Source organism: Anopheles merus, chromosome 2L (assembly GCF_017562075.2).
Source record: "Anopheles merus strain MAF chromosome 2L, AmerM5.1, whole genome shotgun sequence".
Classification (NCBI taxonomy): Eukaryota; Metazoa; Arthropoda; class Insecta; order Diptera; family Culicidae; genus Anopheles; species Anopheles merus.
The window spans coordinates 52265311-52293116 of record NC_054083.1 but is presented as its reverse complement, the minus strand read 5'-3'; the positions used below and the strand labels follow the sequence as shown (position 1 = coordinate 52293116).

General features: G+C 49.1%; 5 protein-coding genes and 1 long non-coding RNA gene across 12 annotated transcripts in view; 3 read left to right on the top strand and 3 right to left on the bottom strand.

The window, feature by feature from the left end:
- Nucleotides 1-16149, top strand: part of LOC121593173 (opsin-2) — a 57421-nt gene extending 41272 nt beyond the window's left edge. For all 4 annotated transcript variants that reach the window (XM_041915316.1, XM_041915317.1, XM_041915318.1 and 1 more), the window contains exons 5-6: nt 12723-12853; nt 12944-16149. In XM_041915316.1, the coding sequence (XP_041771250.1) occupies nt 12723-12853; nt 12944-13914 (1102 nt within the window). In that variant the 3' untranslated portion in view covers nt 13915-16149. The remainder of the gene's footprint in view (nt 1-12722; nt 12854-12943) is intronic.
- On the bottom strand, nt 320-2038 carry LOC121593175. The gene has a single exon (XM_041915322.1). It carries the CDS (start codon nt 1749-1751, stop codon nt 375-377), a length of 1377 nt encoding a protein of 458 aa, XP_041771256.1. The 5' UTR covers nt 1752-2038; the 3' UTR covers nt 320-374.
- LOC121593179 lies at nt 3683-4762 on the bottom strand. Its single transcript, XM_041915331.1, has one exon. The coding sequence runs from the start codon at nt 4609-4611 to the stop codon at nt 4063-4065; it is 549 nt and encodes a 182-aa protein (XP_041771265.1). The 5' UTR covers nt 4612-4762; the 3' UTR covers nt 3683-4062.
- Nucleotides 5966-6930, bottom strand: LOC121593178. The gene has a single exon (XM_041915329.1). It carries the CDS (start codon nt 6796-6798, stop codon nt 6061-6063), a length of 738 nt encoding a protein of 245 aa, XP_041771263.1. The 5' UTR covers nt 6799-6930; the 3' UTR covers nt 5966-6060.
- LOC121593180 lies at nt 8878-9626 on the top strand. 2 transcript variants are annotated; one of them, XR_006004740.1, is made up of 3 exons: nt 8878-9186; nt 9258-9355; nt 9451-9626. It is a non-coding gene; the product is annotated as an uncharacterized LOC121593180 (long non-coding RNA). The 2 variants fall into 2 exon arrangements; XR_006004739.1 differs by having other exon boundaries at nt 9252-9355.
- A 3049-nt stretch (nt 16150-19198) lies between the features above and the next one.
- LOC121591351 lies at nt 19199-26864 on the top strand. Of its 3 annotated transcripts, none has more exons than XM_041911742.1 (5): nt 19199-20282; nt 25473-25709; nt 25775-26049; nt 26132-26302; nt 26393-26864. In XM_041911742.1, exons 2-5 carry the CDS (start codon nt 25544-25546, stop codon nt 26579-26581), a joined length of 801 nt encoding a protein of 266 aa, XP_041767676.1. In that variant the 5' UTR covers nt 19199-20282; nt 25473-25543; the 3' UTR covers nt 26582-26864. The 3 variants fall into 3 exon arrangements, with proteins under 3 accessions (XP_041767676.1, XP_041767677.1, XP_041767678.1); XM_041911743.1 differs by lacking the exon at nt 19199-20282 and adding an exon at nt 25267-25356; XM_041911744.1 differs by lacking the exon at nt 19199-20282 and adding an exon at nt 25272-25369.
- Nucleotides 26865-27806: the final 942 nt, after the last annotated feature.

The window sequence follows — 27806 nt, the reverse complement described above, 5'->3', positions numbered from 1 at the left end:
TGGAACTCCATATCGAGCTTTTACCCTCCTCGTTGTTGGTGTGTAGGAATGCAAAATGAAACAAGATTTTCCGCCGGCTTTCGGTTACAGATTACTTTTAATTTCTTTCCACTTTGGTACGATCGCAATGAAACGCGTATTGATTTGAGTGTTTTGACATTTTGTTTTTTTTTCCTTTTTCTTTATTTGCCATCCTTTTCTTTTATTTGTGTTTTTTTGTTGTTGGCTTATACATGTACCATTTTCATTTTTGTCTCTTTTTTTTGGTGGATGGCTCGATTAGTAATAATAACCCATTAGTAATTACACCGGTGTAATGTAGAGATTATTGTGAAGTAAGCATAGAATAGAATTTGCTGCACTGATCCTGTTGCTCACTCGATCAGTTCCGGTTCCGTCGTAGGATCTGTGGGCGACACTTGATCCGGATGGTCGGGTGCTGTTGGTACTTCCTCCGCCTGCTTGCGATTCCGACGACAACGACCCTTCTTGCCACAGCGTTCCTCTTTGTTGCTCTCATCGTGATCGTGTCGATGGTGGTGGTGATGATGACGTCCGGGGCCGTGTCGCTTGCCGAAAGGGTATCTCTTTGCACGCTTGTCCATCTTGTTGCACTGCTTGCGGTTTTTCTTCAGCTGCTTCTCAATCTTCTTATCATTCGGAACTTCCACCTCTGCGCCGGAAGATGAGCTGGATGAGCTTTTGCTGGAATCACTGCTGCTGCCGCTGCTACTGCTGCTGCTGCTGCTACTGCTTGAGGACGAGCTTCGGCGACGATGATGATATCCCTTTCCTCTCGCATGACGCCCAAACCGGTGTCCAAAGTGCTCCATCATTCCGGGACAGCCGCCGAACGGTCCACCACCACCCGGTCCAAAGTGATGGCGCCGCGTCATTGCATCGCCAAACGGGTGAACGTTCATGGGGCCAGGACCATAGGGAGGCCGGCCAAAGTGACGTCCCGGGTGCATTGGATGTCCATGATGCCCGTGATGTCCATGATGCTTGTGGCCTGCCTCATGATCCGAAAGATGATGGGGATGGTGGCCACCGTGTCGATGATGATGATGATGATGGCCATGCCGACCGTACTCCCGCCCAAATGCACGATGCTCGTGCTTTCCGTGCCGTCGATGGCGTCTACCGTGCCGCATCTCGCCACCACCCTCGCCAATCGTCAGCCCGGCCAGCTCGTACGCTATCTCGTCACCGCCATGTTGCTGTTGCAGCAGTTCCGCCTCCTTGCCAGCGGCCAGCGAGACCGCCCTGTCGATGCTACGCAGCTGCTCCGGCTGCTCCTCGAACAGGCGGCTCTGTACCGGTCCCGGGGCCAAGCCCACCACAAACCGGTCTATCAGCAGGGGCTCCAGCAGGCCCGCATCAAACTGGCACTCCATCGACAAGGCCTTGAGTCGGGCGTACCACTCCTTCACACCTTCGCCACGCTGCTGCTCTGCCCGATAGAACAGGGCCCGGTGGCGAAAGATCGCAATCTCCGGAATGTACTGGCGGGCCAGCACAGCGCACAGCTCCTCGTATGGCATGTCCTTCGGTGCGGTCGGGTGGCACAGACTCCGCAGCGTCCCGTAAGTGGCCTTGCCAATCACACTGATCAGCACCGGTACGCGATCATCCCCGGTGATACCGTTCGCCCGGTAGAACTCGTCCAGTATCTCCCGGTACACGTTCCAGTCGTCCGTTTCGCCGTGAAATTCCGGCAGAATTGTTGGTGTCGTTGGTACCTTTGCCATCGTGCTTCGCCGCTGCTGGCAAACTTCTCGCTCGTTTTGACCCGTTGTTTCTCGAACTCTTCTCGGTTGAAGTTGACTCGCTAGTAGTGGTTGCTTCACGCACGGTTGTCGTTGTTAAACTGAGCCTGTGAGGGGTTGTCGTTTGTTGCAAACAATCGAATGTCAACGCTTCTCTGATGCAACGGTTGCCCTTCCAGTGCGCTTATATACTCGCGAGTGTGCTTCTACGCCACTGTCCGCTATCTGTTGCTGTTTTTGTTGCGTCTCCGGGGGTTGTTTGTGCCGGCAAAACGAACACCACCGTACGATCCCTTCATACCCCACCACCCACTGGACACACTGGAAAAGAGATACTTGATGAGTCATCGTGTCCAATTTCACCACAAACACGCACACACACACGTGTACGATCATGTGCGCATCAGTGTGTGTGTGTGTTAGTTAATCTAATTTCCTGGGAAATACTGTAAACCGAAGAGAAAATGGGTTTTGGGTTGGAGGGTAGGGAGATTGCGCATACTTAGATAATAACCGGCTTTTAGTCTCATAATGAGGATCTTTGAGGGGTGGCAAGGGGAGGGGACTTAATTCAACCCCCAGTAGCGCGCATGTCTATGTGTGTGTGCGTATGCATGTTTATAGAGGTCAAGGGGGTGATCGTAAACAAAGGAGGGTTGCAAATCAAAGCGCGACAAGATCTTTCACGTTTCCTTTTGCACAGGGCGTTGTATATACCAGATAGAAGTACATTACGGGTATGTGTGGTGGTAGTGGCGATAGTGGTGGCCATGTTGTTTGCATCACATTTCCAACGTCCAAAACCTGTCTCAACGCGTTCCAACTTGTCGGAAGCGAAAGTAATCATGCCCCGGTTGAGAATGGTCCACTAATCGCCGTACTTGACGTCATGCTCTGTTCCTATCGCTTGAATTGTGTCTATTATCAATGTTTTTTTTCACAATAAACAAGAAATTCTTTCTACATGACTCAGCATCATTGACAATAATTGTGCGCATCGCACACACACACACACACACCATACCGGAATCAAAGTGTTTCCTCAACCGTGAACCAATGATACGGCAGTTTGCACACACATGATTTTCGACCATTTTCCAGCATTGAAATTTGTGTGTTTTTAAAGCTTTAAATCCACCGCAAATGGATGTCATCATCCATCATTACACACCCGACGCCCCTTTCACACCTGACTGCCATTTCCCTCTCATTTTCACCCGCTTGTGTAAACCACGGGCACGGTTCGTGAAATTACATTTTAAAGTGTGTTTTTGCGCCATAAACTGTTGAATGTTGTAAATTAAATTAGCTCCTCATTTTACGTCCTCTCGTCCTGTTAATCAGCAACCGTATTAGGATGGCGGGGGGGAGGGGGGTTGGAGGATTCGTCAATCAAACATACACACACACCAACACACACTTCAAACACATTCCTTCAGTGAGGATGGAGTCGCACACTTTTTTCCTGGGAACGAGTCGAGTCGTCCTCGTCGTTGTCACGTGTTTTCGTCATTTGATTACATACGCATACACCACGCAAAGCACGTGCGTAAATTTTCGAGATACGCTATTTGGAGGCGGGATTAAAGCGTCACTTGTCAATTCTTGGTGCTTCGAGAGCTGTGGAGCTGCGAGTTTCATCCATCTTCAACGTCTTTTTGGATGATTTGCTGTTCATTAAATTTGTTCCACATGGTTTGCGGGTGGAAGGGACGGAAACAGAGAGAGAGAGAGAGAGGGAGTTGGCATACTAACACAGCTGACGCAAGATTGTCAGGAATCAACGCGAACACACAAACCTTCTTCTTGAATCAACCACAACATAAGCATCATTTCTTTCCTTGCGTCCCAGAGGACGTGTTTCCACGCTCCAATTTGCTCCAACGGGAATTGAATAAGCAACACAAAGAACATTCGCTTTAAATGAGGTCACTGTGATGCCAAACGATCGAACGCTCGCACGATCGTTGGCGTTTATTTGCTTCAACTTATGTTTTACACTTATAGCAGTAGGAAAGGGTGCTTTTAAAACTATTTTTCAAATGACTTGCGACTCAGTCACACATTTCCCATCACTTTGCATTCAAAAGATACATCTTACAATTTGATCAACGTAAGCGATCGTTGGCTTTATATGCGTATGCTTATGGTACACTTAAATACATTTTAAACTTAATTTTTAAGCATTCTTCAACCACTTCGACTCAGTCGCCACAGACTTCACAGAATCATCGCACAAACTCCCACCCCTCATCACTTAAGAACTATGGCCATTCGCTTATAGTAAATCATTCTAGCATAATCCGGCTACCGCACCGGCCACTTCACTCTTCAGCGCACACTCCTTGTTCACGGCCAGCTCCAGCGCGAGCTCCAACGTCAAACCCTCGTTCTCTTCACACAGCCGATCCATGATCATGCCACTGCGCAATCCCGTCACAAACTTGTCCAGCAGTATCGCCTCCAGGTTCTCCCCAAACCGACAGTCCACCGACAACTTCTTCAGCCGCCCGTACCACACCGTCACCGATTCACCCGGCTCTTGGCGCGCATTGTAGAAGACGGTACGCTCACGGAACACCGCGACCTGCGGACTGTACTGCTTGCGCAGCAGCTCACACAGCTCCTCGAAGGTGCGACTCTTGGGCAGCACGGGATGGCACAGGTCCCGCAGCGTCTTGTACGAATCCGTCCCAATGACCGAGATGAGCAGCGCGGTCCGCTTGCCCTCCGGGATGTCGTTCACCTCGAAGAACTGCTCCAGCCGCTCCTGGTACACGTTCCAGTCGTCGATGAAGCCGTTAAATTCCGGAATCGAACCGACCATCGCTTGACCGACCATTTTGCAAGCGAGCGAGTGAGTGTGTGGTGTGTGCGTTGAGTGTGAAACAGTACTGAGTCGCGAACGGTCGCGGGTCTGGCCGTGGCAACGACGTTTATAGCGCTGGCGATTGTGTGGCGTACACTGCAGTGCCGTCGTCCCCACCACCAAGGGCTTCACTGTGTTTGTGGCAGTGGCGCTGATGGCCAGTGTGAGTGAGTACGCGGCTGCATGCGTGTAGAAACACGGACACGGTGCCGGATGACATCATCGTCGTTGAACTTGGGCCCACAATCGATTGGCTGGCGCCGTCACGCACACCAGTCGACCAAGTAGCCGGCCGGCAAAATACATATTCCACCAGAGAGAAGGGGGTTTCGATTGGAAATTCCAATGACTCACCGTGAAAACCACAAAAATGGTTGCATAAAGAGATTAAAATACCATTTTATCTTATCTAGGTTGAGTTGCCTTTATCACAGAGGGAGTAAAACCATGGTGTGTAGGTAAGGGTCAAATTTAAACGCGATAAATGCAACACAACGCACGCATGCTTGGTATAAAAACGTTGAAAACCGTTGATTGTTTCATACTCTATTCATAGACTCCAAAACTATGACCCGCATGACTCAATTCTGTCGCCTAATGACGCATGCTTGGTATAAAAACGTTGAAAACCGTTGATTGTTTCATACTCTATTCATAGACTCCAAAACTATGACCCGCATGACTCAATTCTGTCGCCTAATGACGCCTCCCAAATGATACATTATTAAAGCATTAGAAACATGATTGTTTCCTATCGCCATGAAAAGGTCATACTAAAGGCAAACACGGAAAGCTATAAACAGGAAAAAAAGTCATCAAATACAAATCATTGCAAACAAAAATCTCGGAATTAAGCTCTAAACCCCTGCTCTAAGCGCCGTTTGCTAGATATTACAATATTTGCCCATACTCAACCATCTTCCACAGAAGCGGGAATATTCCCTTTCTTTTGGAAAATGTGTAGTAGCATCTTTATTTTATTGGAATGTTTGTTCCCGAAATTCCCCTATTCTTTCTCGTTTCAAAACAACTGCGCAATTTCCGCACAACAAGAGGTTGGTTTGCGTAAAACACGATACACACGCACGCTCTCCGCAACTGCATCGCTTGCTACGGTGAAATGCACGCATACTTTGACAGCCGTCACGAGTCAGCAAACGTGTGTGCGAGTGAGAGACTGTTTTGCCGGGGGTTGTTTTCTTCGAATTGCTGTTTTTCTTTCACTTGGAGGGTTTTTTACGCAGAAATTTAATTGCAGAAAGTCAGCGTTTGTTGTGTTTAAAAATACTTTGCGCTTTGCATTTTATTAAATATTCTCTCTCTCTCCTTTTCTCTTACACCTATTCGAACAGTAGTAGTGCACTTATATTGCTACCTTATTGCTAAACAATTGCTTGCCTCCCCACCCATTCCCCCCCCCCCTCAGTCTCCGGCCTGGGAACGATTGCCATCGTCATTGTTGCGTCGGCCAGCATTTCTTCGACGGTTTCGGTTCCTTCCGGCGCCACCCTTGGGCTTCGGCTGCTCCCCACAGTACGACCCATCCTCGCTCGGTGCCACAGCAGCTCCTCCACCACCACACATACATCGTCCACAGCCACCACCACCACCGTAGGGGGCTGCGGCCGGGTATTGGTATGCCGTTTCCTTCACCGCACACTCCTTGTTGACGGCAATGTCCAGGGCCTGCTCCAGCTTCAGCGTCTCGTTCTCCTCACACAGCCGATCCAGCACCTGACCCGGCCGCAATCCCGTAATGAACTTATCCAGCAGTATCGCCTCCAAGTTCGAGCCAAACTTACAGTCCACCGACAGCTTCTTCAGCCGCCCGTACCACTGCGTCACGTTCTCGCCCACACTCTGCGTGGCGTTGTAGAAGTGCGTCCGCTCGCGGAAGATGGCCACCTGGGGGCTGAACTGTTTCCGCAGCAGCTCACACAGCTCCTCGAACGGGCGATCCTTCGGCAGGGACGGATGGCACAGATCCCGCAGGCTCTTGTACGCCTGGCTGCCGATGCAGCTGATCAGAAAGGCGCTGCGCTTCTCCGGCACGATTTCGTTCACCTCGAAGAACTGCTCCAGCCGCTCGTAGTACACATTCCAGTCGTCACAGTTCACGATAAACTCCGGTATCGTGCCAATCAACTGTCCCGCGGCCATGGTGAACGGATGGTGGAGATTGGCCCTGCTCAGTCCGGTCACTTTTGTCGTTTGCCGTGTTTGGATCGTGAGTGAGTGGGAATCGAATCGCCCGGCGCAAGTTATTCGCTCTATCTATGTTCCCCGAGATAGTGTGTGTGCGTGTGGCGAACGAATGAACCTACACAATGGCGTTTTGGTTTTGCTATATACACCAACAAAGAAAGCCGGCAATCAATATTTTCACTCACACACTCATGACATAGTGCCGGAAGAAGGGGTTGTATTACTCACGCCAAATGATGTCATCCGATGCAGTTCTATTTGTAGGTCACACGCACTCGCCAAAAAGGAGAAAGGTGGTCTGTTTTTTAAAGGGGTAAAGAAGTGGGGTAGTTTCGATGCAACATTCATCAAATTTTGGAAAATATTTCTGGCAAAACACACAACTTTCCGCAGGACTTGTTTGAGGTATTTCGTTACATTTTATTGTTTATTTATTTGTGTTATACAGAACCGGTGCGTTAATTTATTTTTACAAATATTGTGAAGCACTTCTTCTTCCCCGTCTTCCCTTGATTTCAGGCAAAACCTTTCAGACGGGGTTGGGCTTAACTTGCCCACTAATGGGAGGTCGTAAGACTTAACGATTGCACTTTGCACTTAACGGACATTGGACTTTGGAATTTGGACTAATTGACTAAAATTCCTGTTAAAATATCATTAAATGTAAATACTTTATGGCACCTATACTCCCGGATTAATGGTTTCCGGTTCGGTGTAATGGAAAATGCGGCGACTTCTATCAAAGCCGGACGAGGTTCGATTCTCTTTCCATACTGCGTAAATCGCTTTATCTTATAATCTCCGATCTTTTTCCAAATTTTCGTCGAATCCTCGATCTTTTCCGAATTTTCCCTCAATCCCTTATCAGTGAAGGATTAACACACATTTCCCAATAAATACATAACAAGGGATTAAAAACGCATTAAACACTTACATACAAGAAGGTTCTGGCGAAATGTGCAGTGGGAGGAGTGAGTTGAGGGATTCGCAACCGGACCAGCCGCAAAGAGAGAGAGAGAGAGGGTGGTGACATCTCGTGGCCCCACGCAACAATACAAAACGCATAGCGCCTGACCCGCCCCTAATCACGCGTTAAGCACCTGTGTAATCTCTATAATCAAACCCCACTCTCTAGAGACAAACAAATCTCAGAGATCACGCCACACGTAAGACGACTTTATCTCCACTATCGGGGAAAAGTAGGGGAAGGGGAAGGGATTATTTTCACCAATTACAGACGCACCCCTCATTATTTAATAATCAAATAAGATCAGAGGGTGTGTTACACCCCCAGAACGGCTCCACCCTCTCCTCCAGGTGTACATAAATACTCCCTGCTTTCTATTATGTGTTTACAATGTGACGCACTCGCGGCTGATTGGGGGCATGCTCTTGCGAAACGGCCAGTCCATATTGAGACATTGACAGGTGAAGATCACTGCAGATCGGAAGTTAATCAAGTGCCAAGCCCTAGTGCCTATTGCTTCATAAGGATGGCTTACCCTAGAATCGTGATTGCCATATGGCGTGTGGCACGTGCAAATGGTTTCAACGTAACGATACAGTTTGTGGCCACACTGGCTATCGCGATGGGGCTGGTGGAGTACCGGGAACCGGACAGATGTATGGGTCGTCGTTAGCATTGCAGAGGTCGAGATTAAGATATGGACAAACTTATCGTTACGATTGCACCATCCCTATGACTCAATGTGACTTTTATTAACCGGTGAGTGTAATGTGAATTTAATGTGATTTTTGTACGAGACCGAGCAGAAAAAAGTGCCATTATCACCCGTTGCTACGGAAGAAAACACGTTCATTCATGTTTGAAATCAGCGCGAAAGAAGCAACAAAAACAAAAACAAAAACAACACTTCAGCGCTGCCGCACAAACACACACGCACACACACACACGCACCTCCCAAGTAGCAGAGCCGAAGTTGTTGATAAATTTTTCTGTATGCCAAAGCGAGAGGCCCTGTCTTCTCTCTCTAGATTTTGGACGGCAAACCGCCGCCCGTGTAAAGGTGTGTGCGTGTGACGAAAAATGATGGAGGAAAAAGGGAAAAGCGGGGTCTGAAGTCTTTCGTTCGTCACACACACATGCATCTACCAGCGGATTGCGCTGGACCGAGTCTACCCATCTCTCTCGATCAACCATGATTTTTCTGCTATCGCGCTCATCCGAGTGTGAGGCATCCTCAGTCTGTCCAGAATTTTCCCTGTGGAAGGATGTACTGAAGTGATGTGCGATTTCTTGTGCGACGTACTTTGCTCTTTACGTTTTGTGCCGTGTTCCTTCTTCTTCAGTTATGGAATGATTTATCCTAGCAAATTGTTGAGGTAAGTTTCTTGCCCATATGTGTGGTTGTGCAGGTACATTCAACTAACCCTTGGCGTCTAAAAAGTTACAGGTGTGTGCGCTATTTATCAAAGACTACATGCTGGCCTCGTCAACAATGTTCAAAATGAGCGACGGAAAGAAAACGTTTTTCAGTTTTAAAATATTAAGGTAAGTGTTGATCTAATCCTATAGTAATACATACCTCCATAGTAATACATACTACATACATTAATTATTGTTTTTTTTTTTTTTTTTTTGGACAGCGTTCAGCACAACACTGCCACAAACCAACGCACTGGATTACGCCAAGAACCTGTCGAAACGCGCGCAGCTCCTTACTTAACAGAAGTCGGTTAAAAACGCGCAGCTCCTGTTCATGACGTCATGACTAAACTGAAGCCAGTGGAACACGCGCAGCACGGATGGTACCCCGAGCGCGGTAGGAGGAAGGAAGAACAAGAGGAGGATGAACGGTAAATTTGGAAGGGGGAAAGCGTTCTGCCGTCTACTCAGCGGGAGTATGCCAAAACACATGTGGGAAGGGAGAGAGATATCATTCAATAAACAGCATGCGAATGTGTGCATAAAGCAAATGTGAACAGCCTCATCATTTCTATAAGTAAACCGAAAAAGGGGGTGGTGCAAACACATTGGTATGCGTGAGTGGCTGACGAAACCAGAACGTTTAGATGTGTGCGTGACGGATGGTTCGGGCGCCTGTGGCGAAGCTCTCGACAAGACTGCAAACGAGAGCTTTGTTGAGAGCTTTGTAGGGAGCTCAGATTACACAGGCCGCCGTCGGTTTTTGCGTCCTTGGGCTGTCAGCTGTGTGCGGTGGAATGCAAATGCTTTTCTAACTCTCTCACTCACACACTAACAGCCGGGGTGCAGGCGCGCGAGCGCGCATGTATGTGTGTGGTTTAGTGAACGCTCACGCTTACTACTAAAAAACGTTAAAGTATAAAACAGCCTGCTTTGGTGTCGTTAGGGTCAGTTTCATCGTTACAATTCCACTCGCTGTGTGGCAGAGAGTGTCTTTCCAGTGCGCGAAACCGGTTTTCCCCCGCCAGGGGGCTGCCGGCATGGGGGAGGAGAAGGGACACCATCACCAATCGGGGCTACCGCTACTACGTCCCTCCCTCCCCCGTCAGACGTCCTGCAGAACCGGTCTTCCGATTGCGCTGTGATGTGCCCCCGCTTCGCTCCAGTGACGAACGTGAAACATCCGGTTGGAACCGTCATCTTCCCGTCGCATTAGGATCGCACCCGAGTGGCGCCTCACCTCACCGTGTGCCGCCGCCGTGCATCCGTTGACTGCCGTAGTTAACGCTCCCTCGTTCCCCAGTGCCCCCTTCGCCGTCCCCGCGTCGAGAATCCTCCCGGGCGTCGGTTGTGGCTTGGGATGCCGTGGCGAGAAGAAGACACCAAGCTGTTACTGCCCCGTGATAGAGCAAGACGTGTGTGTGTGTGTGTGTTGGTGTGTGAAGAACGAGTTTTGGAGCCGCGAGTGTCGAGGCCAACGCGCAGAAATTAGCCCCCAACTGCATTCTCTCGGTGACTCATTTCCCATCCGCTGCTCATCCCGCCGGTTGCTGCTCAAGATGGATGGATGGTACACGACCATTTGCTCCTGTGAAAAGGGAAAAGATGGACGCTGCTGCTACTGCATACATCAATGCTACTACTACTACGACGTACCTTCATCGTCATCGTGCAACGGCTGTGGATGTGTGCGTGTATTAGAGCGATGGAACCGTCATTGTTCCTCCCGCATACCCCTTCTACACGTGCCCCTGGAATGCTGTCCCGGATGATGCAGTGCTGCTGCGGAAAGGCCCCCCCCCCGTGCGTTCTACACCCTGTCCCGCACCGCTACCCGTCGCCTGTCCTGCCGGCGAAGTGTCTTAGTTCCGGAACTGTGTCAGATGCGACGTTGGTTTAAACAGTGTATCTGTGCGTGTGTGTGTGCTTGCACACACACACACACAACCACACGCCCTCACATCGGTTGCTGCTGAGTGCTGATCGCACTCGGCCAACTAACCTCGGCGTGCCCTGGGGGACACGCACTACAAAACTTCCCCCAACACTACTGAGCTTCTGCGCCACCGTGCGGAGCTCACACACCCCCTACGGTCTCCGACCGAACCAGCTCGCCATCCGTCCTCTCCGGAGGCGAATGTGCAAAACGAAGAAGAAGAAGAAGAAACCGCAAATGGCTCCACCGACGATCGGCAGAACGGTATTGGCTGAACAACAACATCTCCCCCGACAGCCAGAAAGTAGTGCAGCGCCTCCAATTCTCCTCCGTGCTGCCGTGTGCGTGACGGCCACGTGATGCCTGCGAAGCCTGGGACTGCTGCGCGGGTTCTACCGTCGTCGATGGCTGACCAACTTGCGATGTCCGACCTACGGCGAATTCCGATCCGATGATACCTGCCTATCCACGGGATGCCTCTGTGTTTGTGTGTGTGTGTGTGTGTCCCTCCCGTCCCCCCTGTTCCCTCCCCTTTTTGCGGGTTGAGCGGTACCCGGGGTTGAAGCAGGGACTGCGCCCCGACACCGACCCCGAGGACTGGCCAGCTCCATGGCTCGCATAAACGAACGCGGACAAAACCCCCGTTCACTTTGAGGAGATTAAACTAAACAACACCGTATAGGAATGGTCACGAACACGGATGGGGCTGTGGAGCCAGCTGCTCGGTGTCACGCGATTGGACGTAGTGTCGTCTCCTCCAAGCCGACCATGAAACAAAAAAACATACCGTTCCCTGGAGCTCCAAACTCCGGGAATGATGAGAGTTAGAAAATCGAGCAAATAAGTTGTTGAATGAGAAAACCCAGCCTGCTGTGTTGCTGCTGCGCACCCCTGCTGCCCAGACTACTCCGTGCGAGTCCTCCGATAGTCCATCCCGATCGGACCGCGCAAGATGCACACCAACACGAGCGACCCCGGGTGATGGGTCCTGTGTGTAGTGTGTATTTTTTGGCAATATTTGAGTTCTTAAGGTGTGTTTTTGAAGTGAAACTAGCGAAAGATAAAGACAATTGCGACAAGTGACAATATCTGGGCATGGCGTTACCAAGACAGATATTAGAAGCATTGGAGATAATGCAGCAGGGGCACAACATCATGCAAGACGAGTTTATTGAAGTGTTGAGGTGTATATTGCGAGAGCTCATCCTTTTGCACTATACAGCAGAAAAGTAACATCCGGAGTAGCAACAGTGAGCTTACATTCTCTTCACAATAAAAATGTTCGGAAACAAAAAAAACACCGCCTTATCAATCAGTTGATTGTTTGAGAAACTTTTGGCACGATTGTTCACTCTTTGGGTGTTTCGATTTCGATGGAACCGTGTTTTGGGGATTGATGGATTAAATTTCTCAGAATAAACGATCTCGGAAGCTTCTTGGAAAAAGCGTTGCACATCCGTTTGACTCATCCTTCGCCTATTTCGCTTCGATTTGCCAGAATTGATTGTCTCACTCTCTCTTATCAATCACCCTTCATGGTTCGTTCGTTCGTTCCAGGTATCGCTCATTGCGTACTCCTGCCAACTATCTCGTCATCAACCTAGCGGTGGCTGACTTCATCATCATGATGGAAGCTCCAATGTTCATCTACAACAGTATCCACCAGGGTCCAGCACTTGGATCGATTGGTAAGTATCTTTCAAGCCTGTCACCAAACACCAAAGATCACCCCCTTTTAATGCCTTCTTCGAACGTGCTCTTCCCCCCCTCTTTCACAGGATGTACGGTGTATGCGCTGATGGGAGCCGTCGGTGGAACGGTCGCGATCGCTACCCTCACCGTCATCTCGATCGATCGCTACAATGTGGTAGTGTACCCGCTCAATCCGAACCGCTCCACCACCAAGCTAAAGTGCTACTTCCTGATCGCGTTCACCTGGGCGTACGGGTTGCTGTTTGCCAGCTTCCCGGCGCTCGAGATCGGGCTGAGCCGCTACACCGCCGAGGGCTACCTGACGGCCTGCAGCTTCGACTATCTCGACCGCACGTACAAGGCGCGCGTCTTCATGTTCGTGTACTTTGTGTTCGCCTGGCTGATCCCGTTCGCGATCATTAGCTACTGTTACGCCCGCATCCTGATCGCGGTCATCAACGCGAACGCCATCCAGTCGAGCAAGAGCAAGAACAAGACGGAGGTGAAGCTGGCCGGTGTGGTGGTCGGCATTATTGGGCTGTGGTTCGCCGCCTGGACGCCGTACGCGGTGGTCGCGATGATGGGCGTGTTCGGGTACGAGCAGTACCTGACGCCGCTCAACTCGATGATACCGGCGGTGTTTGCGAAGATTGCGGCCTCGATCGATCCGTACTTTTACGCCATGAACCATCCGCGCTATCGGCAGATGCTGGAGCGCATGTTCTGCAACCGGGGTGCCGATCAGGGCAACTCGCAGTACCAGACGTCGCACTACACGCGCGGTGCATCGCGCGGTGGTGACTCGGAGGGTGGTGGTGAAGAGTCCGGCGGCGCTGGTGGTGGTGGTGGTGTTGGACGTGCTCCTGGAGGTGGTAATGCTGGCTTGGGACGCGCTGGCACTGTCCGTGGTGGTGGTGGTGGTGGACGACTGATCGCGGGCAAGGGTGGTGGAGGAGCAAACGCGACCGGCAGCAACGGAGGAGGCGGTGTCAAGGCACTCAAGAAGCAGATCTCCAATGGCGACGAAACATCGCTCGAGGTATCGCTCGAGATGTAACAGTGCTGCCGGCGAGGAGTTCAGCTCCTTCGCGTGACGGACGACTACGAAAACAGTGCCTTCGTGTAGAGAGAGAGCGATAGAGAGAGAAAAGAGAAAGGAAGAGAGTAACAGTGTAGTAGCAGAACACGGCGGCGAGTTAAAGGGTAAAGTTGGCTGGAGAACGAGAAGAGTCTGGTAATTAGGGGCGGCGTTGGCGAATCAAAGCGCGTTGGTTGGCGTGAGAAAGAAATGGCGCACCAATGGAGGTAGGAATTAACGAGAGGAATCATTTTTCGCTTAAAACAGGCAAAACGGGGCCCGTGTGCTTCCTGGAAAAGATGTGTAGAAGGAGGAGGAAGGAAAATCCACAAAACGCTCGGACAAAAGTTGAGTGACGTGTAAGTGAGCCAGAAAGGGGTAGAGAACTCAAGTCTGAGGGTGAAAAAACAGGCGTGTGGAATGATTTATAGGGCCGGTGTATTTGGAGAACGAAACCCTTGGAGTGAGGAAAGCCGCACACACACACACACTTGAATATTGCGTATCACACACGCGCGTCTGATTGAATTGTTTTAACGCGCGAGCTTTTCCTTTATTGCGCACTCTTTGGTCCTTGGCTCGGTAATTGTCTACGGCCTACGCGAAAGCACCGGTCGGTAAGCGATTGCTTCTCACCCACAGACACACACACACACACCACCCGTGTGATGGATTCTTTATGGTAAAATCACTAAACCGGTGTGTTCTGTGTTGTTCGCTCTTGCTCGAGATGGGTCGTAAAATAACACATTGTTTTCGCCACCATCGAACACTTGCTTGTTTTTTTTAATGTGAGTGTGGCACAGCATTTTCCTTCCTTTTTTCCATGGAAAAACTTTTCCAGCTTACGCACAGATTGATTGTTAGTTGCTTTCCTTAGCCGGTACGGTGCGCCCGTTAGCCTACGCGGAAGTTGCGCTTTTTTATGCCTCTGTGTGATCTGCTCGATCCGGTTCGAAGGACCAAAACGTAGCAGGAAGTGGTAATGAAGAGAAAAGGGAAAAATAGCGCCACACAAGGCGCAGAAAAGCAAAAATAGTATTTTGGTGAATCTATTACGTGTTTTTTCCCCAACCCAACTCACACTCTCCCTTCTACGTGGTTTCTTTTTTTTCTCTCGTCGTCGCGTACTCGCGCAATCTGTTATACCATCCGTTATTTATCGACGTGCGTACGATAACGAGGAAGAGAAGGGAGGGGGAAGAGGAGATGGCGAAGAGGCATGCCAAGCGATCCTGAGTGAAAAACAAATGAAACAGTGTGTGTGTGAGTGAGTGAGAAAGAATCCCCCCCCCTCCACCCACACGTCCTTAGACAGGAAAGGGGGTACACTCAGCAGGGAGGGAAAAGCGGCCGGACAAAACGGTGACACACACGCAGAAGCGTCACGGCGCGAAGAATCGGGGTGGCGCAAAACATGATTAAGTGGTTGTTTTCTTGCTCGTCCGGTGCAAAAGTTCGGACCGGAAGTTATCATGCTAAGTGAAAGTCGCGCAAGAAAAAAAAACACGAAAGAACAAAAAACACAATCCCCTTGACGTGGTAACAACACGCGGCCACGCGATACTAACCTTTGCTTAACCGTCCGCGGTTAACAGTGGCAGAAAGTTCACTACCCACTCCCTCTCCCTTTCGTTTCCTTTTAGGGAGGGGGAGGTAGTTTCCCTCTATCATCCATATCTTGTCTCTCTCTCTCTAGTCCCCTTCTCGTGTGTTGTGTTCTACGATTAAGCCATTGCATCATAACGTCGAAATGGTTCTGTTACTAACCGGAATAAAATGGCAACGTATGTACGCGGTGTGTGTGTGTGTGGTGTGTAGTGGTCGTAAATCTTACTGCCAGCAGACACTTCTTGCAGTTGTGGGGGCAGCAAAAAGAGAGAAGCATCCTGGCAGCGGCACTTGTGACACCAACCACCACCATCACCACCACCACCGTCTCCAACTGTTGTAAAGGGCCAACTGTTGGAATGAATATTCATTCCGGTGGAGTTCGTTTATCGATTGAAGGGCAGGACAGGACAGAACAGGACAGGACGGCCATGTGATGACACTCGCGCGGTTTTGGCGTCTCACGTGACGTCCTCGTTCATTCGTGTCGTGTAGATTGTTATTTTTTAAACACAGCATAAGCTTTATATTTGTTAAACACTGTTAGCTCACCAACAACGAACAATTGAGAAACATACATACACATCCACACAGAGCAACATAGATCTCGTATCGCATCGATGTTATATTTTCCCGCAAAGCTAGATCAATTACAAGTAGAGCAGTTGTTGCTAAGGTTACTAAACACACGTTTTTAAATGTTCAACGGACGAGGCAGATGAAAAAGAAGAAGAGGAGGAGGAGGAGGCAGATGAAGAAGAAGAAAAAGAAGAAGAAAAAGAAGAAGAAGAAGAAGAAGAAGAAGAAGAAGAAGAAGAAGAAGAAGAAGAAGCCTCACAAAACGTTATCATCTCCTCCGCGTTGTCTCTCTCTCTTTCTTCTCGCTGTGTTTGTAGTATTTCGCACTAAGCGCACGAGGAATTGTTGGGCGAAGGCGAAAGTGTTGGCGCGTCGCAGTTGGCGCTTGCCGCATAAGCTTTAAGCATCATTTAGTGTGTAGTGAAGCTTTTCCGTTCGTTGAAGCTTTCTGCTGGTCGAAAGTTTGACAGAAAGCTTTCTGGAGGTGGAGGAGGAGCGGGGTTCGGGAAAGTCGGCTTTGTTCGGAAAAATGTGTGTTTTTTTTTTTTCATTTTTCTTGAAATGTTTCCTTCCATTCGCGGTCTGCTTTCCGCGACGAAAGCGGGAAGTTTGTAAGCATCGAGGCATCGAACCACTTTGATATCTCGCAAGCAAGCGTCGCCGTGCATCTTTAACGATGGGACCGGGAGGCAAATTGTAGGTGAAGGATGGTAGGAGGGAAGGGAAATCGTTACTGAAAAAATTGTGCCTTAATTTTACCCAATTGGCTGAACCTTTTTAAACGCTAGGCTAGAGCAGACCACACCCGGCGCAACGGTCGCAACGGTTATTGTGCTGTGTGCTGTGTGTGGGTTGTGGTGGATGATACTTAAATGCAACGGCAGCGCGACCGACCGAACGAAGCGACAGTGGCAGTTAATGTTGTGTGTGTGTGTGTGTTGTTTTTCGTTTTATTATTACCACTACTAAAACAAACCATTACCAGTGCAAGATAATAGCAAGATAACAGTTCTCAATGGCGCTCTGAGCGGAACAAGGGATGGCAAGGAAGGGAAGAATCAGAGGGCAAAGCATGGACAAACGAGCTTAGTGGTGATGGATGGGTGGAGCAGAAGCTGGAATCGAAAGTATAAAAAGGCATTCGAGAAACGGAAAGTACAAAAAGCGATGAGGTTTGGGTGAGTGTGCATGTGGGTGTGCATTATTTTCGGAAGAATTTTGCATACATATAAGAAGTGGTATGAGAGTGGATCTGAAGGGCGTCATAGAAGAAATTCACACACACACACGTATATAGAACCTACTTACTATAGATGGAGAACAAATGTACATGTATTTCTGTTGTTAGAAAAAAATTACAAACAAACAAACAAACAATCTCTTCCATATACAACACATCGATAAAACATAGCCAAGGCAAAGCAAACTAAAACAAACAAAAACAATATCGAACGAAAACAACGTTTACCTAATAGGAACAAAAAAGCAAAAACTAGTTTTTCGCAACCAACACAACAAAAAATACACCCACACACACTCTGTTAAAGTAACCATAAATGTATTGTTAGTGTTTAGCGCAGTTAGACCCAAACAAAGTCAATGATATACATACATATATATTTTGGAAGCGTTAAAAGTGGTCACAAAGCACGAAGCAAAAAACGTTGGTTTTGGAACTTTTACTGCTTGAAAGCCGAAATTATTTATCAGTTAATCGTTAGTTATTTGCTTTGATTAAATTTCATTTTATTCATGCACGTTTTGCCGCCATATCTTGAATGCTTCACCTTGTAAACAACATTTCCGAGGACGTGGATAAGAATCTTAACCTGTTTGGCAGCATTTGCGCGTGAACGACCAAGCGCCTCCATTTGCGCCTGTTGCGCGCCACGGCACGAAGAAGAAAATTGCCACCACGAAACCATAAGGCTGCGATGGTAATCTTTCTGCAAAGGAATGCTGAAATATCGCTGTCAAAACATTCCATCTAATTATCTCCCAATGTGCACACGCACGCCACACGCGACAACGAGCGAGCGCGCGCTCGCCTCCCCACTGCGGTCAGGTGCAATTTGTAAAGCAAAATTATCCACTTTACACCCCCATCATTTCCCCTTAAATTCCGTGACGACCGGCACACACACACACACACAGATACAAAGATACCGGATTATCAGGAGTCAACTTGAGGCATGCAACAGCGTGGCGTGGCAGCTACCACACGCCACGCCACACGGGGGCCTAAGGCGCAACCGAAAGCGCAAACGTTTGACGACGCGCGGCCCGCAACACAAACAATGAAGAAATAAAACCAGCGCAAACACACTTCCACACACACACACATACCGAGTGCACACAAAATTAGCATGCGACTTGGTGGGGGAAGGGGTGGGGTATGGGATGGACCCAGCCGGATGGGCACAGCGTCAAGCCGTGACGTAGTGACGCAGGTCACAGACCGCGCGGGCAGTGGGTAAATTTCAAGCACCTACTCTGTCGGCCCTTTCATCTCTATGTGTGTGTGTGTGTGTGTGTGTGTGTGTGTGTGTGTGTGTGTGTGTGTGTGTGCGTGTGTTGGTGTGTAGATGGTGAGGTGTTTAGTTGTGCTTCACCGTCCACAACTTGAGGTTTTTGACACGTAGGCACGCTCCCGGTGGGGCACAACCATCTGTTTTTCATTTTTCGCAACCGTGCTGCTCTCGAACACGTATCACCGGAAAAGAAGCGTGGAAAAGAGTGAAAAATTGCGCTCTCTCTCGCTCTCTCTCCCAACACCTGGATACCCTGGTCCCATCCGCTCTCGTTCACAACTACCATCACCAGCAGCAGGATATATTTTGACAGTTCGGAAAATACGAACGCGATCCCACCGATAGCGAGGAGCGGTTCTGTACGGATAAAACGTAAACAAACACCGTGTAGCTCTCACTCTCTCTCTCTCTCTTTGTTGCGAGCTCTCTCGCCTCTCTCGGAGCGTCCGTGATACGCACGACGTTCGTAGAGTGTAGCGCTGGCTGGCGGAGTACGCCTACTAAGAGCACACACAAAGAGCGCGCTCGCTAGAGGCGTACTCCGCCAGCCAGCGCTACACTCTACGAACGACGTGTGACCAAGCAGGACGCCAACTGCGCGTACCGAACAGGGCCAGACCTAGCGACAGTAGCTCAGTGACAGGTGAAAGAGATTTTCCCCCTGGCCTGACGCGGCTGTGTGCGTGTGTGTGACGGGTTTTGGGTGGAATTGTTTGGTGCCGGAGTCAAGATATTACCGGACACCTGAGCTGTTGTAGCTGCTGGGAGTGTGCTTCAAGTGCTTCTCTGTGCGCCGGAGGGAACAACAACAACGTGCTTACTTGAGCACAGAAGCCTGAAGTGGGTTCTTCCTTCCTGAAGGCGTGTAGCAAGTGTGCGTGTGTGTATGTGTGTGTTACGAAATGCGAATGTGAGCAGAGAAGCCTCCCAAACGTCACACCTCACTTCCGCTATCACTAGCCCGCTCTGTGTGCGTATTCGTTCGTAGGAAAACCATTTCCATTTTATCATCTTCGAGCCAGGGTTGGTGCGCCATCACGAGTGCCAAAACACGACCAATTGCTACCCTTGTCCGAGGTGTGAGATTGTGGAAAAGCCCTTGAAGGTGCGTGTGTGCGTGTGTTTTAGTAAAGTGCAAAAATTTTCCCTTCACCAGCGAGCCGTGTGAGCTTCCCTTGCTTGCCCCCCAGTGCGCGCGTGTCATGTGAGAGGGTGTAAGATAAGAGCGTATAGGTGTATGTGTGTTTGTGTGTGTGTGTGCATTCGGAAAATGCAATCACAACGTCAAGCGTAACCGCATCCTTTTCGGGAAGGGGACGAGCAGCGAGCGGAGCATATGGAATGATGCTGCCTGCAGGAGCCATAGTAACGCGACGCCTGCCTGTTCGGCTACCAACTGACGGCGTCAAGGCAGTAGCAGGGCCGACCTGTCAAACTCGGAACGTTTAGTGTCGCCCTTGGAAGCCCCCCCTCCACACCGATCAAAGTGCAGCAGCAGCCCCCCAAAACATCGAATGATTGGCACCGCCGTTCTTGCACCGCCACTGTTTGCACGGAAACGGAATACTGCTGGACCATTGTGTAGTGTTAGGAGTCAACCGTAAGGAGGAGCAGCACCATCAGCAGGTCAGTACACAATCACACACACACACACACCAACCAACACGCTATTCTTCCCGCAGACACACAGCATGCTGCCATCTGTGCCGTTTTGTTGTCGACAATAAATCTCAACCCATCGGTGACAGCCTCTCCTCCACAGCTGCCGTGAATCCTTCGTGCTACCACCGCCTACTCCTGCTTAAAGTTTTAGAGCTTTGTTATAAAGGCAAAGCAAAAACACACGGACCTGCTGCCAGAACCCATGGCCTGCTGGGGTGGCCCCAATAGATCGGCTCGCACTCTTTTGCAAAATGCCGGCTTGTGGCTGGTGGTGACCTGTTTGCATTTCAATTAGGTGCCGTTTCTGTTGACGCCTCCGGAAGGCCAGTGCCAACAACCGCGCCACATCATAGGCAGGGATGCATAGGGGTGTGTGTGAGAGAGAGAGAGAGGACATAAGAGAGCGCGAGTTAGACGGCCAAAAGACTTTCCGGCGTCTTTGGTGGGTGTGTTTTTGTCCTTCAACTGCTTCCAAGAACAGAAAAACCGGAGCGAATTAGATATGTTTGTGTTATAACAAACTGCCTTCTCGAGGTTAGATGGTGTGCCGTTGTGCCGATTGTAAAATGTTCCTTTTGTTTTGGCCTTTGAGAGCCAACATAAAAAGATGGGTAATCAAATTATTGCACCCGGCAATCGATTGTGGCGGGGAGAGATTTTAGAATTATTGCTGCTAACTGAACAGCAACAGAAACAACCAGAGATGGAAGGAACAACCGCTCATGCATATTTAAAATTTAATTTCAAACTAACAGCACATGAAATCGCATTCACCACATCACCCGGTTTCTGGCACCTGCTCGTTCTACTCCTGCAAAGGCAGCAAGTTCCGAGGAGTGGCGAGCGTACATCCGGCACGTCCTGCCAAAAAAACAGGAAAAGCCGGACGAGGAAATTTTGACAGCGCCTGATTTGATTAGTTATGATCAATTTCCTTTCCTGATTGATTATGTGTGTGTGGTTGGTTTTTCCTTCTCCAATTTTTCCAAAGGAAGAATACAGATTTCCCAGAAGACAGGCTCCAAACACCTGCTCTGTATTTCGGGTGTGTGTGCGTGTTTTTATTGGCCATTTTTTGACCGTCTTTTACATCTTTTCTTTTTATCTTTAAATTCTTCCACGTACGAGCCGAGCTCTCGTGTGATCAAACAGCTCCGCAAACCGCAAACACCGAAGCCAACAAACAAACGTGTGTTGGGATTATTTACAAAACAGGGCGATCTAAAGGCCGCATTTTCAATTCCAAGACCACCCACTCCCACCCCCACCTCCCAGTTTGGTGCTGGCGGATGATATTGCGAAGGCAATGAAGCAATCGTTTTCCATTGCTGCTGCTGCTGCTGCTTGGTTTGGTTTACATTAGGAAACCGTCTCTAATCCCATCCATCCCCCCGAAGGTATGGGCAAGGTGTTAGATAAATCTTCACTCCCACCTCCATTTGCTGATAAAAATAAACTCCAAACTGGCCTGGGGGGGGGGGGGCAAAAGGCAAAACAGACGTTCCGTTCTAGCGCCAATTTCCCCCCTAATCCCCCAACTCCCGTCCCGGGCACTGGCAAACTGTGGCAGACTGACCAGCCTTTAATCTATGGAGGTTTCCTTTTCAGTTGACTCTTTCCGTCGGTTTCCATTTGTCGGTTTTATTGCCTCGCACACACAGCGCACGGGTGAGTTTTTAATATTCGATGCTGAAAAAAACCCCTGGAGCACCCCTCTGGTGGGTGATCCGAATGATCGTGGGGTCGCTTCGGGACTGTGTGTGCAGCAGTTCGTCATAATTCATCATGCGCGTATAAACGTTTCATCGCGCAGCGGATATTAAGAGACAGATCTGTGGGTGTGTGTGTGTGTGTGTGTGTGTGTGTGTGTGTGTGTGTGTGAGGGATGACACGGGAAGGGAAATGGAAACAGTATCGGACGGACTTTCAACACTCTCTCTTTCTGTTTCATTTTTAATTAAACCCAATTGAATGAATGGTTCAATTTAAACCGATCGTTACACGGGTTGCCTCTTCTCACATTGCGACAGTGACCCTAAGTAACCTTTCCCAAGCACCCTTTTTGAGGCCAACTATTTTGTTCTCTTACTGTTTGAGTAATTTCATTCAACAACAACAACACAGAATATAGGTGATTTATCTTACCTCCCCTTTTTTTGGGCGAATTTACTGCCGAACCCAATCTATTTCTATTCGAAACCATCCCTCCAAACTCTCTCTCTCTCTCTCTCTCTCTCCACTCCCCAGAAACGCGCAACATTGTGGGTTGTTTGCGTTTGGCGGGGTAAGACTTTGTTGTTTAATCGATAGGTCGATGTCGAACCGAACGAGGGCGCGCACACTTTCGATTTGCAAACTGCCGACGGCTGCTTTCTTTTGTTGCGTATATTCTTCACACACCGTTGCGCAGAAGAAAAAAACGATACGCACACAGGTGCAGCCAGCAGTGTGATCTCTTTGTCTCCTGACGCGCCTACTAAGATGCACCTGCAACAACGCAACGCGCGTACGCAATGCAAACGTCATTGTCACATGCGTACGACTACGACAATCACAGTAGGCGCACAGCAGAGTAGGAATGGAGAAAGGACAGTTTCAGCTTTCACTCTCCTTCTCTCTCTCTCTCTCGTTCTGTCCCTTCGTGTGACGGATGAACGGATAGACACGGTTTTTGTGGGCTATAATTAGCCGCTGCCAAAATACCATGACCTATCCCATTCATCGGTAGCGGAGGGCCATTGGCGCTGTCGTTCGCTGGCATGGCGTGGCGTGGCGTGGCTGCTGCGTGTGACGTACTTTTACTCTACCTTTAGCCAGTGCGTCGGCACAACAAAGTTCAACGTTGGGGGGGGGGGGGGCATTGGGGAGCGGAAAAGCTTTCGAAAATAAATCCACTTTAAACCATTTGTCGTAATTAAGTGTCGCATACGTAAGCAAGCAGCGGGGAGAGGCGGGGCGGCGGGTATGGCGAATTATTTGCGCACCATTTGCGCACCTTCCCAGGAATGGAGGGAGAGAATCTAATGCCAAGGAGTTACATTTTTTTAATGTTTAAAGCGGGTTACAATCAGGTGGAAAGCGGGGTTTTCCTTTTGGAAACGATTACTGTACAATCTTACAACGAGAGCTAGGAAGAGAGGGAAGGAATGGTTAAAGGGGGTTGCTGCTGACGTGCATTCGACAAGCTGTCCCATCGATCACTGTCGTTAATGGTGTGTTGGGGAGACTTTAAATGTCAATTTAGGTGTTAAATTTGTACCACTTTTCTAGAGCCTTGTTACGAAATAGACACTTTAATAGAGAGGCAGAGAGAGTTTCAAAGAAGACTTCCAAAATGGGAAATTAATTTCGATCGACTACAAAACGCCTAAAAGTATGCAATTTACACAGCAAAGCTGTCATATTACGGCTCTCTGCTTTCATCAACTTGGCGTGGGAAAACCCCTATTCTACCTTAATTAATGTTTCGTCACACACCATTACTTCAAACCGATGTTTGAATACGAACAACACCCCCCCCCCCTCCCCCGATATTATTATCCCCTTGTTGCTTTTCTTTTCCCCCGGTTTCCCCTTCAACTATTGAATGAAATTTAATTCATTAATGAATTATTCATGTCCCCCGCCGCTAAAACCGGCGCCGCGACAGGTTAAATCCATTTTTGGTAGGAAATCGAATTTTATGCCATTAAGCGGCACATCGACGACGCTTGCGAGGATGCCCTACCGCCCCCGTCGTGTCACCTCCTTCGTTCTTAATTCAAACGCGATTAATGAAACTGTTCGGCATGTTTCGATCCAGCGAAAAAGGGGGCAAAATGCAGCTGCAATGTTTGCGCGAGTATGCTGTGTGTGTGTGTGTTTGTGCATAATGATTATTTTTGGCCAGGCCGTGTAAAAGCCAACCACACAGGGCACGGTTGAGTGCAGCACGCAGCACGCTCGCCTAAATTTGTTGTGGTTTTGCAGTTGCACACTTTTTTGAACCACTGACCACCGACGCCGCCACCGTCTCACGACTCCTGCTTGATGGAAGCACGGGAAGCGAACGGAACTATTTATAACTGCATTCCATCCGGTGGGTTGGGCGGATTTTTGCACTCCTCCCGGATGCCCTTATTACAACATTGCCGTACACTTCTTCCAGCCGGCAAGGGACTTATTTCGACCGCAGGCAACTGGAGGAAGATGGAAAATTGCCATTACCGCTTCGTAGCTTCGCATTTTAAACTAAATTTGTTGAGTTAAATTAAAGCTTTGTTAGTATGCAACTCTGCGGCCGAAAAGGGAAGCGAGATTAAAGTAAATCTTTAAAAAGGGATGCATAGCATCAGTGGAGATAGCACCAGTTGCAGGCTGCACGTACCTCGTAGATCGAATAAATTGTGAGGCTTTTTTGCTATTTCTCTCTCTCTTTTTCTCCCTTGCTCAATCTGCACAAACGGCCGCGCGTGTTGTGCATTCCGGGCACATCTGCGCATCGTGTGCATCGTCAGCGAATAAGGGGGTTTTACGTTCCATTGAATAATTTCCCCCACCCGTCCTATGAACCACCGACCAAATGATAACGTTCCCAAAAAGGAGGATGAGGAAAAGCGAACAGCTCTCCTTGCTGGGCGCGCCTGTAAACGAGATGCAGTTGTGTGCAGACATTTGTTAAATTTATCACGAGCAAATGCTTTTTTTCTGTTTTTGTTTTTGTTGAATATTTTTATTCGATTCAGCAGCCACAAATTTGATTGCTTTTATATCGTCCTTCCAGTCTTCCAGAAAAGAACGAAATAACGCTCACCGCCAAGACGGCTGTGTCTCGGTAATTGCATAACTTTAGGCGCACTGCACGTTCCCAATCAACTTCCCGCAGCAATCGCAGTAGCCGTAGCAGTAGCGCTCTGCACAGTCTTTAAAGATGCATAAAGACGGTGAAACGGGGGGGGGGGGGGGAGTAACTCTCCAGTCACGTAGCGTCTCGTAAAGCTCTTCTGTAAATTTGATGGCTTCCGACAAAACGCCTCGTTAGATGATTCGTCGCTGGGCGGTGGGTTGTTGATGTGACTAATCTTTCTTTGGCAGACTTTACCGAAAAAGTAGTAACTGCAGGATCACTAAAATTAATGCTTTTTTCCTTCTTCCCTTCTCTCTCGTTGATTGTAGGTTAGACGTCTCGGAAGTGTAGTCATCCTGCGGGTTAGAAGAAGAAGAAAAAAAACAGCCATTTTGCCAAAATGAGGATGGACGTGTTTCGATGGCTTCCCGGGGCGTGTGGCAGCCTTGGCCCGGCGCTAATTCCACCGGCCCACATCGCGGTGCTGTGGTACTTCTGGCAAAACTATTCCCGGTTCGTGGACAAACGCTTCTGTTCCTGCTCCTGCTGGGATACCGTGTTCAAGGGTATTATATTTCTTCAATGCCCTAGCCTCATAGTGTTAACCGCTCTGTTTCTCATCGATGTTCAGGAACGTACGAGTCGGGCATTGCGTCCTACAAGCACATGTACTTCAACGCAACGCAAAACACGATGAAGATGTGGCTGCTGATCGTGGTCGGTGTGATCGCGCTGTACGAGTGCACCAAGCATCTCGTCCAGCTGCTGCTCCAGTGCAAGGTGCGCTACACGATGATTGTGCTGTTTCTGCTGTCCATCTTCTCGCACTACTACGCTTGGTGGGCGTATCTGAACTACTACAACGACGAGTACTACCACCAGTGGAACCATCAGCTCTTCTTTACCGTAAGTCGCCCCCGATTGTGAGGCCAATTGCATACCTTTGGGCTGCACAGGCTAACGCACTCCTCTGTCCCTCGCCACACAGATTACCGAGCTCATATCAACCAGTGTCGTGCTGCATTTGGCGAACGTGGAAAATCAAGTGACCGCCCGCAAAACGCTTAGCATCGTCGGCATCGCCCTGCTGCACATTCTCGCGAGCGGTGTCGATCAGTTCATATCAAACGTGTTTCGCGGCGAAGGTTATCCCCATCAGGTAACACGGGTTTGAAGTGGTCCACCACTTCATCCAAGGAGAGCCCTTCGGTTAATCGCTACATTGTCCACTTTGCTTGCTTGCTTGCAGGTCGTGCGGGATCTGGGCTTTATGATACCGGACGTGATGCATCTGTTGCTGCCGCTGTGGTTGCTGCGGCAAACGCGCCTGGAAAGCTTCAGCACACGCCCCTTCTACCGGGATCGAAACCTGCGCCGCGATGTGGTGCTGATGTTCTTCTTCGTTACAGTATTATTCACCATCTGTTCGTTCCTCTAGAAGGAGGAGCGCGATGCACGGCGGGAGGTGTTGTAGACTGAGTGAGAGTTTCTTCCTCTCATGCCCATCCACTTACCACCACCACCACCATCATTTCATCTCACCGTGAGCGTGCATCAGCTTAGAGACACACCCGGACAGATCGGACGTACGTACACAACACCTACTTATCAACGAACCACCGTCCTCGAGATAAGGAAACTTGAAGCCAAATCAAAAAGCAAACAGTAGTAATCAACCCTTCCCACTTTACTAATAATTTACCCTTTTTTCTGTCGGTAAACTGCGCGTCGATTGAAATCGATTTGTCGAGGAACAAAGGGCAACGGCTTTCTACTCGGTTTTTGCGATCACGCACGACAGCCAAGCTCAATCACATGCCGGGCTGCCCGTATTAGTAGGAGTAGGAGTAGTAGAAGGAGTAGGCAATAGGGAGAAGGTTACAAACACACACACAAAAAGAGACAGTTTTAACGCAAAACCACGTAACAGGCTTCCAGCAGCAGCAGCAGCGCAAATAGATCACAAGGGAACATATCCAGCAAATTAAAGGCGAGCAGCAGCTACACAACACAACACACAAACACACACACACAAATCATCTAGATCAGAAGAAAAAATCGTATCAGCAACCGTACTGCTAGGAGAAGTAGGAAAAAAACGCTAAAACGAACGCAAATGGTGCAAGCATTTATCGGCTTCCCGTTTGCAGCAAAGTCTGATTTTTATCATCACTATACTGTTGGAGCTTTTTAAATTAACCTGTTAGTGGTGGTGGTGATGCTGTTGCCATATCAGAGAGAGCGTGTATGTGTGTGTGTATTTGCGTTTCAGTTCCATTTTGTCGGTTGCGTTTGGACGTGGCAAGCCACCAACAAGGCTGTTTTGTCGTGCGAATTGCATACTTTTAGGCGTGGTTTTGTCAATTCCGACTGTCAAGGTGGCATTGTGCGCCCCCCCCCCTCGTTTTAGAATTCCGTTTGTTGCGTATCACGGACAGATCGTGCGCCATGCGATCAAGCGATCGCGGGGGGTAGCGGCGAAAGCATACGTGTAGGGGAATAGAAAGAAGGTGGCTAAAACAGTAGCATTGGACGGAGTGAATCGTACTTCTAGAATGTAGACAATAAAATACAAGATTTATAAGTATTGTAAGCAAAAACAAAAACAAGGGCAAACCCGTTAGGACAAAAACAAACAAACACATACAGTAACGCGCCTACAT

Excerpts from the sequence above, each read along its gene's own strand:
- LOC121593178 (XM_041915329.1), bottom strand. The coding sequence starts at position 6,798 with ATGGCCGCGGGACAGTTGATTGGCACGATACCGGAGTTTATCGTGAAC.
- LOC121593179 (XM_041915331.1), bottom strand. The coding sequence starts at position 4,611 with ATGGTCGGTCAAGCGATGGTCGGTTCGATTCCGGAATTTAACGGCTTC.
- LOC121593175 (XM_041915322.1), bottom strand. The coding sequence starts at position 1,751 with ATGGCAAAGGTACCAACGACACCAACAATTCTGCCGGAATTTCACGGC.
- LOC121591351 (XM_041911742.1), top strand. The coding sequence starts at position 25,544 with ATGAGGATGGACGTGTTTCGATGGCTTCCCGGGGCGTGTGGCAGCCTT. Across the intron at positions 25,710-25,774 it reads CTGGGATACCGTGTTCAAGG|GAACGTACGAGTCGGGCATT; the intron begins GTATTATATTTC and ends ATCGATGTTCAG. Across the intron at positions 26,050-26,131 it reads ACCATCAGCTCTTCTTTACC|ATTACCGAGCTCATATCAAC; the intron begins GTAAGTCGCCCC and ends CTCGCCACACAG.